At 38.0% G+C, this 17,204-nt stretch overlaps 1 protein-coding gene across 2 annotated transcripts in view; it reads left to right on the top strand.

Annotated features, from left to right (window-relative positions):
- The window catches only part of csnk2a1 (casein kinase 2 alpha 1), a 56,238-nt gene extending 42,962 nt beyond the window's left edge, over positions 1 to 13,276 (top strand). For both annotated transcript variants that reach the window (XM_033041790.1, XM_033041789.1), the window contains exons 8-12: positions 5,149 to 5,250; positions 7,954 to 8,054; positions 8,199 to 8,347; positions 8,942 to 9,031; positions 9,168 to 13,276. In XM_033041790.1, the coding sequence (XP_032897681.1) occupies positions 5,149 to 5,250; positions 7,954 to 8,054; positions 8,199 to 8,347; positions 8,942 to 9,031; positions 9,168 to 9,283 (558 nt within the window). In that variant the 3' untranslated portion in view covers positions 9,284 to 13,276. The remainder of the gene's footprint in view (positions 1 to 5,148; positions 5,251 to 7,953; positions 8,055 to 8,198; positions 8,348 to 8,941; positions 9,032 to 9,167) is intronic.
- The last annotated feature ends 3,928 nt before the right edge of the window (positions 13,277 to 17,204 follow it).

The following is a 17,204-nucleotide window of genomic DNA, read 5'->3' as shown; positions in this document are numbered from 1 at the left end:
ACATATTGAAGATAGACACAATGTGTTGAAGTAACTCAGTGGGTCAGGCAGCATCTCTGGATAAAAAGGTTGGTTGATGTTTTGGGTTGGGATCCTTCCTCGGCCCCTCCTCTGGGCCACTGAGTTACTCCAGCATTTTGTGTCCATCTTCAATTTAATATGCAGATTGTAGATGTGGAATATAGTGCAAATATTTTTTGGGGTCAGCACGTTTTCTTTGCATTCAAAATCTAAGGCTCCTCTGTGGGTGAACTTGAATTCTATTCAGCCAATGTTATGTCAGCATAATTAACAAAGACCCAACCGAAAATTGGTACAGTACTCATTGCCCACTAGACACATCACATGCCACCATGAGGTTTCATATGCTGTGGTCTAGAAAACATCATGGGATATTGCCTTACATGATCAAACTTGTAAGATTATACAGTTGATTTATTCAGTTGCAACCTCTACTGTTTTCAAACACTTCTAATAGCTTGGAGTTTAGACGTTTTTAAATGTCTATAAATAATCAGGTTATTTATGATTATCTTGACACTGGAAGCTTCTAGCAGGTCAGCTTCTAGATGCTAGATTATAGTCCACCGTAAATAAATGGGATATAAAGACCCATAAAATATTATTGTAACCAGACGGATTATATTAGCTTTGGATACCAGGCAGGTTAAATAAACTTGTTCAGTTGAAAAATATTATTTCTGACTGCTTCAGACTTCTATGAAACCCTTCCAAGGTCTTGTCATTGAACTGTTGTTGAAATTAGAATCCAACGCAGACTTCTACTCTTACCTTCTTTCCTGGGACCTTCAAGTGAACCTCCACAGTCTCTCTATGAACAGATCCAAATTTTATAACCCAGTCATTTTTTTTCTTATTGTCCTTTATTTCACTTTTAAGTCATTCCTCTTCTCAGTTTTCAAATAACTAATTTCATTGGAGAGAGATTTCCAGAAAACTTAGTTTCCTTGCTAGCATTTTCAAAAATGGATCATAAGGTAATATGATAGGAGCAGAATTAGGGGCCATCCGGCCCATCAAGACTGCTCCGCCATTCAATCATGGCTGATCTATCCCTCCCTCTTATCCTGCCTTATTCCCATAGCCCCTGACACCTGTACTAATCAAGCATCTATCTATCTCTGCCTTAAAAATCTCCAACAGACAAAATCCTTTTGGTGAATTTTCAATCAGATTGCAAGTGATTTTATAAATGCAGATTTAATTTACCTGTTTCTACTCTTGAAGTTTATGGAGACAATGAACAATGTTTTTTCAGACAGTTCAGTTAAAAGGGGATCTGGGCATTATGTTCTTTAAAATGTAAATTCTATATGTTGTGGGCCAAAGGGCTTGTTTCTGTGCTGCCCTGTACTATATTCTGTGTTCTAACAAATTTTCCTTTTTCCATTTTATCTAAAAAAAAATGATAAAAGTGAAAAGGATATTAAGTTCCAAGTATTTTTTAAGCATTTGGCAAGAGAAAATTCAACCTGACATAGCTATGAAGAGTTTGGGTAATTGCAAACACTCAAAATGCTTTGTTTTGCTCATTTGAACCTGAGATACTGTTTATGTACGTTGAATCTGGCATATTAAATGGTCAATTTTAAAGGCAGTCGATTGTAATATCTTTTGCTGATGCAGGCTGAGCACTTTTGATAACTTTTAATAACTCCAGGGCATTTTCCCAAAATAATAAATTGTGTGATCCAGACTTGGCTCGAATGGGTAAAGTATTATCTACAAAAGTCAAAAATTGTACAATGGGGGGAAAAAAAGCTTTTTTTTCCAATAATTGGTTACAACATTTTTTTTTGCAATGTGGAAAATATATCTAACTTCACTCTACGCACCTTGAATTCTTCTCCTCTGAACATTATAGTCTCTCCTCTGCATACTTACAGGCATTGAAATCTTTCCTAAAAGGTGTTAACAATGGTTGGGCTATTACAAACCAATATTTTAATTACAAAATCAGCATATCTTCTTTGCCTTCCTTCTCTGCTGCTGTCCAAACAAAGGCTCTATGCATCTATCTAACTTCCTTATCATCTTGTCTTGCCATCATAATAATGGAAGGTAATCAACTGTTAACTTTCTCTTTTAACACATGTCACCTGGCCTGAGTATTTCAAGCATCTTCTGTTTTTAATTTAGATTTCGAGCATCCACAGATTTTTTTACTTTTGATCTCCCTCAGCTATGTTAGAAAGAAAATGTTTGACAGATATCAAGACATCTCCCCTTTATCTTATCTTGCCTTCTACCCCTCCACTTCCATCCTTTGCAATTTGTATTCAGTAAAAATTAAAGAGCAAGAAAATAAGCTTCTTTGGGCTCCATTGTAAAATGTGTCATTGCATAAAATATCCTTGAGCAAAGCATGAGGGAATGTCTTGGAGAAGAGTTTTATTGGCCCTTTATCCTTTTCAGAAGACAAATTTAGTTACTTCCATTCTTGTGATGGATGTAGAATATTTGAAATTGGACTCTTAAACTTTGTGGTATGTTTGGACGATTGATTACCTGCTCTTGCATCGATGATTACATGCCACTTTGGATCTTATTCACACTAGCATTAAGTACATGGAAATAGAATAAACAAGATGACACAGTGACGTAGCTGGTAGAATTGTTACCTCATAGCGCCAGAGACCCGGGTTCCATTCTGACCTTGGGTCCTGTCTGTATGAAGTTTGCACATTCTTCCTGTGACTGCGTGGGATTCCTCTAGGTGCTCCGGTTTCCTCCCACGTCCCAAAGATGTGTGGGTTTGTAGATTTTTATTGACCATTGTAATATTGCCCCTAGTCTAAGGAGTGGATGAGAAAGTGGGATAACATAGAACTAGTGTTTGAGTTTAGTTTGACTTGAGTTTATTGTCACCTCTACCGAGGTACAGTGAAAAGCTTCAGAAAAAAACTAGTGTGAACGGATGGATGGTCAGCATGGACTTGGAAGGACGAAGAGCCTGTTTCCATGCTGCATCTTTAAACTAAACTAAACCGGAGAATTAGCTTAAGAGGTTTCTGGATGAGATCTTTTCATAATCTCGATGTGTGTTGAACAGCCAAGAGAATTTTAAACACCACAAGTGCCCTGCGACATTGAGGCTGTCATTGATGTGGGAAGATGCTAGTCCAAATAACTAGTTTGAGGGATCTGGAGACAGTTTCACAGTAGCTAATTACATGCCCGGTGTTGTACTGAATGACTTGATAATTGTGGAGTATTGCATTGAAAAAAAAGCCTTTTAAACACTGATTTCAGACAAACATTTTGACATCCAAAGTAAATAACGAAACTCTAAGAAAGTGTGTTTATAAAAAGGTGTCAGCTTCTCAAAGGAGAGCTGGAATTGATATTCAGGACACTAACAAAAATAATGTACTTGGCAGTTGACAAACAAATTGCCGATAGGTAGACAAAAGGTGACCTTCAAAGACAATTGTTAGAAACCGAGGCTGCGATTACTTTGGTAAATTCTAGTTGTGCTTTTTCTGATCTCTTCTATTAGAGATGGCATTTAGAATGCTCCTTCAAAACACCAGTTTTCCTCTTCATGTTTAGGAGTATAAATACCTCTGTTGGTGTTGCACTTTTTTGAGTATAAAATCAAATGGTCTGCAGTTGATTTTATCTTTATAACCTTTCAGATTTATTTGATTAAATTCATATTTTGGTTTATTTAGGATGTCTTGTTTTTAGGATTTCGGAGCAAGGTTTGGTAAAGGACATTAAATCCAATGAAGGGTATCGACCCAAACGTCACCCATTCCTTCTCTCATAGATAAAACATAGAAAATATGTGCAGGAGGAGGCCATTCGGCCCTTCGAGCCAGCACAGAGATGCTGCCTGTCCCTCTTAGTTACTCCAGCTTTTTGTGTCTATCTTTACTTATTAAGAAAGTGTTATTTGAATTAGATTAGATCATTGTATATAAAAATGGCACCATCTTTGGCTCCTTTGCCTGATTTAGATATATGTGAGTTTTAGATGCCAGGTGTTGATCACATAATCTCTGCTGACACTCCAGATTAGAATTGAGAAAGTGTGGCACTGCTGAATGTACTGATTCTCAAGCCTGCCTCTCGGGTACTTTAAGGAGAACCACAGCGTATTCTTTAATTTTGGACATGGTTGTTCAGTGGCTTCTTCGCCATTGCATGCTGCTTCTTTAACAATTCTTTACTGTTAATGGAATTTTGCTATGTGAAATTTGTTTTCAAATTTTCCTATTTTACAATAATTACTAAACATCTAAGTACTTTATAACAAGTAGAGTACACTCAGATCTTCTGAGCTGAAAGATTAATACAAAAGTAGTCCCAAGTTTAATCATTGGTCCAGGCTGAGCTAACGTCTTAATTTAAGCACTGCCTTTTGAGGATGAAATGTGGAGCATCATTTAGGGTTGCTGTTCATAGTTGCTCTCTTATAGCCCCTTGAAAAATCTGTCCTGGGTTGGAGATTATTGGTGATAACCTTGTGTAGCAGAAAAGATTGGCTATTTATAAATTAACTCATGAAAATTCATACTGCGAGGTACAAGAGTAACACTAATGCTTCCAAATGATAAATCGAGTTTCACTGTACCTTCATTGGTACATGTGACAATAAAATACCCTTTGACAAAAGTACGGATTAGTAAGGGTGTCAGGGGTTATGGGGAGAAGGCAGGAGAATGGGGTTGAGAGGGAAAGATAGATCAGCCATGATTAAAGGGCGAGTAGACTTTATGGATCAAATGGCCTAATTCTGCTCCTTTAACTTATGAACAAAAGGCTGCAACCCCAGAAGGGGTGAATGTTAAGAAATGACTGTTGAAGAATTTTATGGATGGAAGATTTGTTAATTTAGAATTCTCATGTGTAATAGGGGAGTTGGTGGCAACCATTTTCTAAGGGATGCATTTCAGCAACTGAGATTGTTGCAATGTTTAATTCAAATCAATGTTTCAGGAGCTGATCATATGGCTGCTTTAGTGTTTCCACTTACCATGTCACTTATAACCTTGGAATATTTTACATGGTAATTGTGCACCCAAATTCTTTTGAAAGGGGTTAAAAAGATTTATTTTCATTATTTCAAGTGGTCCCCTGTAATTTCCACTTCCTGAAAACATTTTGTTTGGTTCATTGCAGATGTACGATTACAGTCTAGACATGTGGAGTTTAGGTTGCATGCTTGCCAGCATGATATTCAGAAAAGAGCCATTTTTCCACGGGCATGATAATTATGATCAGGTAAGAATCTTCACTTTTTCACTATGCAAGGGCTTGTTTTTAAGAATGCAACTTCTTGCACTGCCACGACTTCAAATGGGTCCAACCAGCTAATCAATGAAAGTATTTTGTATTCTGCTTTTTGGGACAATCAAGAGTTTCAAATGCTTTGTCAGTTGAAATAGTAGTGTTCAAGTCAAGTTCAAATAATTAGCCTGAAGTTCCTCGTTCGAAGAAACTGCACTTGCTAAATTCAGTTTAAGTTTAGAAATACACCGTGGAAACAGGCCCTTCAGCCCACTGAATCCACACTGACCCGCAATTCGTCCACTAGTTGTATCCTACACTTCAGGGATAATTTAGAGGAGCCAATTATCCTGCAAACTTCCACGTCTTTGGAACATTGGAGGAAACCGGAGCACCCAAAGAAAACTCACGCGGTCACAGGCAGACGTACAAACTCTGGGCAGACAGCCCCCGTAGTCATGATTGAACCTGGGTCTCTGGCGCTGTAAGGCAGCCACTCTACCGCTGCGCCCATAAGTTCCCTCTGGAAGATTTCTTCTCCTTTGCAGTAGATTATTTTGTTAGTCGCAGCCATCCCCAACCAAGAAACTAGAGTGTTTAAATTTGTCCTACTTGGTCAGATTTGGCATTTAGTAAAGTCATGGTTGATCAGTTTCTTTACTTCCATTTATCCCTCTGTGGTTCAATAGCCCTTCTTATCTGTCATTTTCCATTTTGTTTTGATAGAATTTCCTTGCTTCAACTCCAAGACAATTTGATTATTCCACTTGGCATTATATTCAGAAAGTAAAAACTAAAACTCATTGCAGAGGAATAGCTAGTATGACATTGTGGCTAATTTGAGGTGAAGAATCCTGAGAATACAACTTCTGACATAATAGTAGCTAGTTTTTAAGTTATGAAAATACATTTATATAAGTGGGATTTAATTATACATAATGTATCAAATTTACTTGAAATGTGTAATTAGCATCCTGGTTACAAGTGTAAATTAATTGCGACAGTGTGCTTTGCTACCTTTTATACCACTTCCAGTCTTCAGAATTGTTCGGTTGATTGGCACACGTCTATAACTTGAATTCACATTTCCCTTCACCGTGGCACTGTGGTGACACGGGTGGGTGGCATGACCTACCTAAAGCTCCACAAAAACAATGGGATGCATTGAAGATTTTAAGATCCATGCTGGGTGTATAAAATATATTTGTGATTTGGTGGGAGGGGAAAAAAGCTTTTGTATTGGCCTTTTATTTGAAAACTCCTTTCTTGTATCAGGCCAAGTTGCAAAATAAATATGGATTAACGAAACAATTTGCCAATATTAACTCTCCTTGTCTGGAAGGAAGGTGCATGTCTGTAATCCCCCAGAATAAACACCAGTATCTGGTTGTTTCTTAAGTTATGTATGAGTTAGCCTTGTCTGAATTATCACTGCAGGAAATCCATTCCACACATTTTTATTTTATAGGCTTTCTAGACATTTGGATTTGCCATTTCATGAATCATTAAAATTCAAATTATTTTCATGGGTTTCAATTCAACTACAATAAGGGGGGATGTCAATGAAACTTACCGGATAATGAAAGGCCTAGCGAGAGTGGATGTGAAAAGAATGTTTCCAGTAATGGGAACATCTAGAACTAGAGGGCACCGCCTCAGAATAAAAGGACGTACATCAGAATGGAGATCAGGAAGAATTTCTTTAGCCAGAGGGTGGTGAATCTGTGAAATTCGTTGGCACAGACCCTTTGGAGGCCAAGTCATGAGGTATTTTTAAAGCATCGATTGATAGATCCTTGATTAGTAAGGGTGTTAGTTATGGGGAGATGGCAGGAGAATGGGGTTGAGAGGGGAAAATAGATCGTCCATGATTGAAAAGTGCAGCAGACGCAATAGGCTGAATGGCCTAATTAGAAACAGAAAATAGGTGCAGGAGTAGGCCATTTGGCCCTTTGAGCCAGCACCACCATTCAATACGATTATCACTGATCATCCAGAATCAGTACTCCGTTCCTGCTTTCTCCCCATATCCCTCGATTCTTCTCTCTTGAAAACATCCAGTGAAGTGGCCTCCACTGGTTGCCATTCTGAAATGGACCCGTTATTTCCTACTCTTTGTTTCATGTCTGCCAATAACCAGTTCTCTATCCATGTCAGCACCCTACTCATTCTGCTCCTGCGTCTTAGGTCTTGTGGTAAAATCAATTAAACTAAATCAGAATGAAACCTTTCTGACAAACCCATGATTAACTGTTATGTAAATTAGAATGATAAAATCTGATTAACTCGGTTTATTTAAAATTTCAACCCAGGTTGAAACATTTGAATTGTTTCCCAAGACGAGGTGCATAGGGAATACAGGCACACCTGAGAAATTGTAACATCTTGAAACCCAGCAAGTGCATGGGTGTTACCTTACACTGAGTGTGAACCAGTGAGTTTTGTAACGTCACTAATTGCTGCACAAAGCGATTGGTGACGTTGCAAAACTCACTGGTTCTCTATTATGGATTAATCTCTACGTAGTTTTATTTCTCTGATTACATGGTCAGTACAAACAAATTGCTATCAAAATCAAATTTTCCCAGTGAGATTTGTTATTTTATAAGGAAATTCAAATTAATTTAAGGGTTAACACTCATGTATAATCTTTGTTTCTCTGAACAATTTCAATTTCTTTCCCCTCTGTCCCTGAAGTTGGTCAGAATAGCCAAAGTGCTAGGCACGGAAGACCTATATGACTACATTGACAAGTACAACATTGAGCTGGATCCTCGGTTTAATGATATCCTGGGAAGGTTAGTAAATATCTTGTGTTAAAATGGGATGATATATCATTTATGTAACAGCATATAAATGACAAATAAATCGTGCCTTTTAATGTTTTGTGCACAGAAACAATATCGGGCAAAGTTGGGTGACCCGCTCTTACTCTGTTTCAGACACTCCCGTAAAAGATGGGAACGCTTTGTCCACAGTGAAAATCAGCATCTTGTCAGTTCAGAAGCACTGGATTTCTTGGATAAGCTGCTACGATACGATCACCAAACGCGTCTAACAGCACGAGAAGCTATGGAGCATCCTTATTTTTGTAAGTCCTGTTCTCTCAGATTGCCAGGGCTGGGTCTTGTTTCCAATTCCCATCGGAAGGACACCATTCTACTATTCCACAACCGCAAGACGGTCTATTATTGCCAACTAAACACTAGGTACAAATGAGTTCCTTTGCCAAGGTCGGGAATGTCAGAGGGAGCTTGCAACATGTTTCCTTCAACCAATTTAAAAAGACAGGCTTTATTTCACTATTGGGAACAGAGGGAATGGATTAAAAAGAAAATTGATTTGGATATTTCAACAAACTGATCATATCCTTGTTGAAGGAAAAAGCAAGAGATATTGTGCATGCTTGTAGATGGACACAAAATGCTGGAGTAACTCAGTGAGTCGGGCAGCATCTCTGGAGAAAAGGAATAGGTGTGTCATTTCTGGTCGAGACCCTTCAGTTGAGAGTCAGGGGAGTGGGAATCTAGTGGTATGGAAAGATGAAATGAACAAATTAAATCCAGCAACAATGATCAAGGAAAGATGGAGGCCACAATGGTTCATTGTTGGTTGTGTAAAAGGTGATAACGAGTGGATACAAACACATGCTTGTACCAAGTTTTGATTCTGTTTTGCTCCACAGACCCAATAGTGAAAGACCAATCCCGAATGGGTTCCTGTGCTAACATGCCAACTGGTAGCACTCCAATCAGCTCAGCCAGTATGATGTCAGGTCAGTTCTGCTGCCTTTAGCATCTTGTACCAGACGGGTGGGCTTTCCTACTGGTTGACGTCCACTAACTTTAAATCTGTTCAAAAATGTTTTATTCCTTCATGTGGTTGATATTGTTTAATCTGTTTGTCCACAGGGATATCTGCAATGCCAACCTCCTCACCACTGGGACCCCTTGCTGGCTCGCCAGTCATCTCTGCTACCAACACCCTGGGGACGCCGGTTCCTGCCACTGCTGGAGCCCAGCCTTGATGTCACCCTCCTGACTACTTGTAACCCTGGCAACAGCCTGGTCACCCCTTTCCATCCCCTCCCTTCCACCTCACTCCTTGGAAGCACAGGGAACCAGCTGGGCTTGTCACGTCTGAGCAGTTGCTTATGGATTCTCTTCAGTTCAATCATTTTGAAAAGGAAAAAAATGGCAGATTTTTACTTGAGAATTTTTTTTTTTGTGTTTTGTATGTTACAAACTTAGAGACAGTATACCTCTTTTAGTCCTACTAGGGCATATGTAATGCCTCTGTCAGAAATTGTTGCCTACACAAAAGCACTTGTTCAGTGTTACCACATTTTCCCCCTTAAGGTTTTTGAGCGGACGACGTTACTTCTCTGAGCATTGTCTGCTGCCGTAAACGTAGCAACTTGGAAATAATTTATTTTGAAATAATCATCTTTTCATTCAAGTCTTTTTTTTTTTTACCAACAATGGGAATAAATGCGATTTGCAACTTTGCCATCTAAAATCCAAGTGGCCTGTATTGGCTATGCTAAGAGAGATTGTCTCTGACCTCCAACCTATTGGAATTGGAAATATTAAATACTGGAAGCACAACATTAAATGTGTACTGTGCTTTTCAAAGTACTCTGGCAAAACTGCTGTTATTTAAGTATCTTGAAAGCTAATTAGTTCCTTCACGTTTTAATGTTTTTTGCTTGAAAAAAGCAAGCAAGCTTTCCTCTTTTTTGTCCCAAGTACAGCATACCATAAAGTTACTTTGGTTAATGCAACGGTTTTCAGAGTTTGAACCATGGTGAATTTATTTTCAAACTCTTGGACTGAAAGTTTTTAACAGCTCTGAGTATATTTCCACACACACGGCAGCACCAGTACCATTAATGCCACGTAGACAACCACTTTATATGCTCATTTTCCATTGTTTCAACTGTTTTGTTCTGGTTGCCTTTTATTTAAAGCAGTTAAAGGGAAGTGGGTATGTTGAATCCTAAAACGAGAGATTCAGCTTTTTTCGGGAGGGTGGGGAAGGAAAATTTGTGGGTGTTTTTTTTTGTTTTAAAGAAAAAATGTTTAGAAGCAAGGCTGCTGCTGGTGATTAGTGAGATGGCAGTTGAGTAAATACTGTGTTTGACTACATTTTATTAAACAGGCCCTGGTTACATATTCATCATCCAGTTAGGTGCATTATTTGTTCTTTCCACTCTGCATTTTATCATGTGGTATGTGCATTTGCCTTCTTGGATGTATTGAGTCAGACTCTGAGTCATTGGGGTAACCTTACTGATGCCCTGTAGGCAGCAGCGATGAGGGTACTTTTGCAGCTCAGTTGGTGCTGGGGCTTAATGGCATTGTGCATGTTTATATGCAGAAATGTGGTGTTTATGCAGTGGCCATACATTGCTATTCATTGAACAGCAGTACCCATATACATTCACATATTAATAAATGCAGAGCAGTGCTGTTTGTATTTGTGAGTACGAGAAAGCCGTTTTAACACCAATGATCCCCAAACAGTTCCAGTCCAGGAAATCTTTTAGGAACTATATAAGCATTTTTTTTAGCCACCCATTAAATTTGTTATTCAGGAGCTGCTTTCCATGGAAATGCAAAATTAGAGTAATGCTGCAATCAAAATGCAGTCGTCACTAACACGTATTGATATGAACATAGACAAGATACTTTATCATTTGTTTTTAATCTGGTTCTGTGTATCCCTCGTTGGGGGGTCAATGCATGCACTGCACTTGTAGGTAAACAAATTTGGATTGGATAAGGGAGCAAGAAATGGCTGACTCTCAACGTACCAAACCTTGTGGAGATGCTTGTCTTCTAACACACACCTCATGTAAATAAGTGGCAAAGATCATCACCAAAACTTACAAGACTTTAAAAAAAAAAAAAAAAAAAAAAATGAAAGCTATAGGAAGCACTGCTGTATCTTGATTTATTTTTCTGAGGTGCGAATGGTCTCCTAATACAATCATTGGAACAGTATTTTGGCTTAATACGATCTATATTCTAAAATGATTACTAAAATTGTTACGCTATGTAAGTTAACAGCCATTTTGGATATTCAGCCCTAATTTTGATATTTTTCATTTAATTTTTCTACCGAAGAAATTCACAAATTGTAATTAAATTCCCAATTAATCAGCGGCACAACTGGATTTAAGATTTGACACACGTGCTTTCCTTTCTAAAATCACATTCCATTTTGTGCAGATGGTTCATTAACACAATGATAGAGCAATGTGTTGTACATGTTACTGTTTCACAGTAAATATTTGAAGCTCCTCTCCTTCCCCTTTATAATTTTTTGGAATGGAGTATCAAAACTCCACTAATGGGTCCAAGATCTGCATTTCAAATTACAATAACTTATCTGAATTTCGGACCTGTGCAAAACTGAGAATTTTTAATAAAAGAACTGGTAAAATGCCCCAATAATGTTTTATGATACACCGCATGTCGTATGACTTGTAATTTCATTGGATCTGTCTTGGTTTACATTTAGCAACCTTATTCTTGTCATGGTACTGTACAACTGTAAGGAAGATGTCAACATTTACTAACATGTTTGCAATGAAATGTCAAGGCTATCAACAAATTGATTGAAGATGGACTTAAGGAAACTTTCCTCAAAGCGTTAAACGTACATTTGTTGCTATCCAGTCTTAAGGATTTTTTTAATGGTTGAATTGGTTTACAGCCTCCTTATACCACTTGGATGTCATGTCCATTTTGTTGTACTGCATTCTGCTGTTTCTGTGCTTATTAGTGATGTCGGATCAGAGAATCAGTAGCACATGACAAAACTCAAGGGTCCTCTTTGATCTTTGTATATAATCAAATAACTTCAGCCCTGATGATTTAAAACAGTCGTCTTAAAACAGCATATAGATTGTATCTATTCTTTTTGAATTTCCTACCAAAACCAAAAGTATTTGAAGGTTCTAAATGTCAACACAAATCAGACATTGACTCTTTTTAAATAAAAACACCTATGGCCATGTGCACCTATTTACATCATTAAATGGAGCTACTTGTTATCCTGCAGTCTTAGGAATAACGAACTAATTTAGATGTGAAATGCATTTAGATTTGACAGGTGATCTGTTAAAAAATAAATTGCTGAAATTGCAAGTCTCTGTTTTGTTTTAAAATTAATGGGGGGGAAAGCACAAACTCAGTTTAACAAAATTTAATTGTGAAAACTTGGTTTAATTATGGACAAAATGGGGTCGAATCTTTTGGCGAATCTTTTAACTCATGAGAATGCAAATGGTACTCTTTTTGTGTTGGATATCTTCTGGCCTACATGTATTTATGGCCTCCAGTTTATTTGATATTTCTTTGATTTGATTTTAAAGTAAAATTGTTGCAGTCATTTGATCGGTTTATATTTGGGTGTTTTCCATCTAATTTTTCGAGCAGAGTGATAAACACCTAAGCAGATTGCAGAGACCAGCTTTTGTCCCAGTTGCCTCTCTAAATTATTGTTGTTCTATCCCTTCTCGATCTCCAACTGAAATTTTTGCTGCATTCCAAAGTTTCTCAATGCAGGTGGGATCGGTATGGAAGTTGTTGGGTGTGACACTACGATTTTATGATTGCCACCTGAGTAAAAAATATTTAAACCTCACCCTAAACAGTGTAACTCTTATGAAAAATTATCACAACTGCCTGATCCAAATCCTCAAATCCCTTTTCTCCCATTCTCACCCTACATGCTCAAACTTGGTCAAAGTTGGATCCGTTTCAAATATTCTTAAATTGTCGTATACTGGGGCTTTCACGATGGCCTGAACATACTGAAAATCTAGACAATGCAATAATGAATCACTTTATTGTGACAACAAATACCAATATAGTGCAGTGGCTCTTCCTATAACTCGATCATATCAACCCGGGGGTTGGGGTGGACAGCTGGTTGTTTAATTACAGTCAGAATTTGTAACCATTAATTCCAAGTAAAGTGAACTGGATAAAAATTGAAATTATTTTTTAAAGTCTGAATCTGTTGCATTTATATTAAGAGTGATTGTCTTTAATTTGTTTTAATCTCCCTGGGGTGTGTGCAGGCACTTTCAGTGGACCATGAACTTCAGACTTTTCATCACTGCACTGTTTGGCAAGTGCCTGGCTGTTAGACATCGACAGGTTGACTAAAGGACATGGATTGTAATCATGCTGGATAGGATGTTGGCCCATTTTGAGCAAAGCCTCGCAGAAGCTGTCCAAGAAGATCAACTCAATGGGACTTTGCTACACTATTCGGAGGAAAGAAGCATTTATAACAATATTGTTTCATCAGGCTGCTGAACATAAGGTTTAACTTTATTATGTAGATTTATTTGTATACAGTTTTATGCACTGTAGATAGCAAATGAAATACTGCTTGAAGATATACTTTCTGATTGACTTGCGCTTTCCCATATTAACCAGCAACTGAATAGATGGAAGACTGGTTTGCAGCAATAGCGCATCTTAGTTGGACTTCTGCCATTCATTTCAGAATTGCAATGTTACCTGCATCTGTAATTTGCCTTGTGTTGGAAAACTTTTGTCCTTCAACACCTCTTGCATCATAATTAGAATTTTAAAGTTAAAAGCCAATATTTTACAGTGCTGCTGAATTAACTTCTAATCTGTTCAGAAATACAAGAAAAATCACTGGTAGAAGTTACCTGTTTTTAATAGGCTGGGAATATAAAAGAAAACCGGTTGTAGTTCTATTCTTGTAAAGCTGAATATGTGCAAGAGGGAAAACATGAAATTTGTGCCATGCAGTGTGGACTTTTATTCTTGTACTTCCCCGCAGATGTTGAATGAATACAAATACAAGAAGCCTAACAGGTGGCCTGTCATGTCAATGTCTGGGACAGAAATTCCTCCTATTTTTCTTTCCAAACCGCATTTTTATGAACTTGAATAGCAGGCACAAAGGATTTAGATGGCATCTAGATTAATTTTGTGAAAAAGCATTTACAGCCACAACACTGTGGAAAAAGGTGCATTCAAAACCATAATGTCCTTTTTACTATGGCTTGGGAGATTTAGCACAGATGGTGCACCTCTTGGATACCGCATTCATGTCTCTTTTAAATAGACTGGATTATGTGTGTGTGTGTATATAAGATGATTATGGTTCACCCAGTGTTTGAGTGCTCATTTTTGCCTGACTTTGTGTCAGTCACCCATACTCTATTAGTTTTTGGGTCGAGATATGGTACAATGCCATTATAAATATACAGGTACTTGTTCACTGTGCAGTGGTGCTACTGTACCCAAACACCAATAAATATTCTAATACGTCACACTATGCTTTTGCAGCAGTGTCTAATTGATATCAGAAAGAAAGTGCTGGAATAACTCAGCAGGTCAGGCTCTATTTAGAGAACATGGATTGATTAGTACGGGTGTCGGGGGTTATGGGGAGAAGGCAGGAGAATGGGTACAGAAGGGAGAGATAGATCAACCATGATTAAATGGTGGAGTAGACTTGAATGGTCTAATTCTGCTCCTATCACATGGATAGGTGATATTTTGGGGTCAGGACCCTTCAAAGTAGGCGTACATTGAGATTTTGTAGTGGGGCAGTCAAAATGTAGATACAAGGAACTGCAGATGCTGGTTTACATAAAAGCACGCAAAGTGCTGGAGTAACTCAGTGGGTCAGGCAGCATCAAAAATAATCCTGACCTGCTAAGCTACCCTGGTACTTTGTGTCCTTTTGTCTAAACCAGCATCTGTGATTCCTTGTTTCTATATCAAGAAAAATTAGTTGCCTTTCCAAAATGTAAAATAATATTTTCTGTGTTCCATATAACGTTGGGACACTTGGCTTTGAATTCTGCCCTATCATTCTCTGGGCTCTTCCAATTCAAATAAAGCACTTGACAACTCTTCCTGTTTACTGGTTGGGTTTGATGTTTGAAGCAGATCCCTATATTTCTTTCTCAACTGTTGATAGCCACTGTGGGGCCATACTTGCTTTTGTTAAAACTGACCTTGGGACCACAGCTCCTTTCATGTAGATTTCCCTTCATAAATGCATTTAAGTTAGTCTGAATGCTTGGAGGTGGTGTCAGACGACGAGAGGGTTTTGTTTTGGTGTATGAAAGAAACTAGATGTATCATCCTTGGCACACATTGGGTTTTAGAGGTGATAATTTCAACAGCTTGTCACCTGCAAGAGTTCTGACGTCTATTAATTGGTTTAAAAACTTGATGTCCAACTTGCAAACATTAATGTCCTATGGTTAATCGCTAGAATAGAGTAAAGCCAGCCAAAAAATGCTAATTATACAATGCTTATCTTGTACCTAGAGAAAGTAACATTTGCGAAAATGTTAAATTAGGGACATGCTAGATATTACACTTACATGGGCAATAACCCCATGGGTATTGCTAAAGCTTGTCCCAAAGTAGTAGCTATTGCTATTATATTGCTCAATGGAACAAGTTTCTGAAATCTACCTGCAGTTATACTACGTGTAGTTATACAAAGGACTAATTAATTAACTAACATGGTCAATATTTTTAAATAGTTAATCGTCATACTATAGCTCTAGGAAAAGCATTACCAACTAGTAAAATCTTTATTTTTGTGCCAATGATTTTCATATTCTCCTCAGTTGTGCATACATGTTACATCATTGCCATGATAATTGAACGTTCTTGATTAGTATGGGTGTCGGGTTATGGGGAGAAGGCAGGAGAATGAGATTAGGAGGGAGAGATAGATCAGCCATGATTAAATGGTGGAGTAGACTTGATGGGCAGAATGGCGTAATTCTGTTCCTAGAACCTATGAATATTCCTAATGTAATGAGATATTTTTGGATACATTTGTGGTTAAAAAGTTGATTTTATAGAATCAGAACTGCTGTAGAAAATACATCAATTTTATGTATTGGATTTATTCACCTATATTGCATGTAAGTTGATGGATTCCAAAATGAATTAACTAGACTGTTTTAAATGATTTAGAGATATGCTACCTATGGTTAAGTAATTTTTTTTTGTTATTTGAACTATTTTATGTCTCGATACAATCCCTCAAAAAGCATCAACTTGGTCAGGATAGGTTAGAGAAAGGTGTTCTTGGATGGAGTCATTAATGTGGACACTTGTTGCTATCACCAAATGCCATTAGTGATTAGGAACTGAGCTATCTATTTATGTTCCCTATCTTTAGCCTGAAAATTGATGTATTTGTATCTCCTTAACTGCTGCGCTGGATGGCTGACGTGATAAACACGCACATCAGGAAAATAATCTACCTCAACAAAGTGAAGTCTTGGGAGTTTTTGCAAATAAATTGACAATGGGCTCTTTTTGCTGGCAGTTGTATCAGTAACTTGGGACAGAAGTGTAGAATATTTACCAAGCAAACTGAGCCAAGCAGTGATATCATAACATAACATCCTGGGGTTACTAAAGGCTAGAGTCACGACTGGCCAGCTACAAATACCCTGACTGCAAGAGCAGCTCAGAGTTTAGGTATGCTCTGGTGAATAATTAACCACCTCCCGTCAAGGCCTTTCCACCAGACAAGGCAGGTCTGTGGCGTGTGTACAATCCCTTGCCTGCATGAGCACCACTTCAGCAAGCAACCCCTTGACTAGCATCTTAACTATTACTGAAAATATACAAAACCCATCACTACCGGTGTTCTGTGGCTGCTCTCTGTGTCATCCACAAAAAAATGTTGCTTGTCCAATTTTATCTAACAACTCCCAAACCTGCTGCCTCCACCATCACAATGAGCAAATGAAAAAGTAATAGAAAGAAAAACACCCGTGGGCTCCCCCACAAATTGCAAAACCCCCCTGACTTGAAAATCTATCATTGTTCTTGGAACTTAAAGCTACCGATTAATAGAGTATGAAAACAGGCCCTTCGGCCCAACTCGTCCATGCTAAACCAAGATGC

This window comes from Amblyraja radiata, chromosome 23 (assembly GCF_010909765.2).
Source record: "Amblyraja radiata isolate CabotCenter1 chromosome 23, sAmbRad1.1.pri, whole genome shotgun sequence".
In the NCBI taxonomy this organism is placed as follows: Eukaryota; Metazoa; Chordata; class Chondrichthyes; order Rajiformes; family Rajidae; genus Amblyraja; species Amblyraja radiata.
The sequence above is the reverse complement of the archived record's forward strand: the minus strand, read 5'-3'. Positions and strand labels throughout refer to the sequence as shown.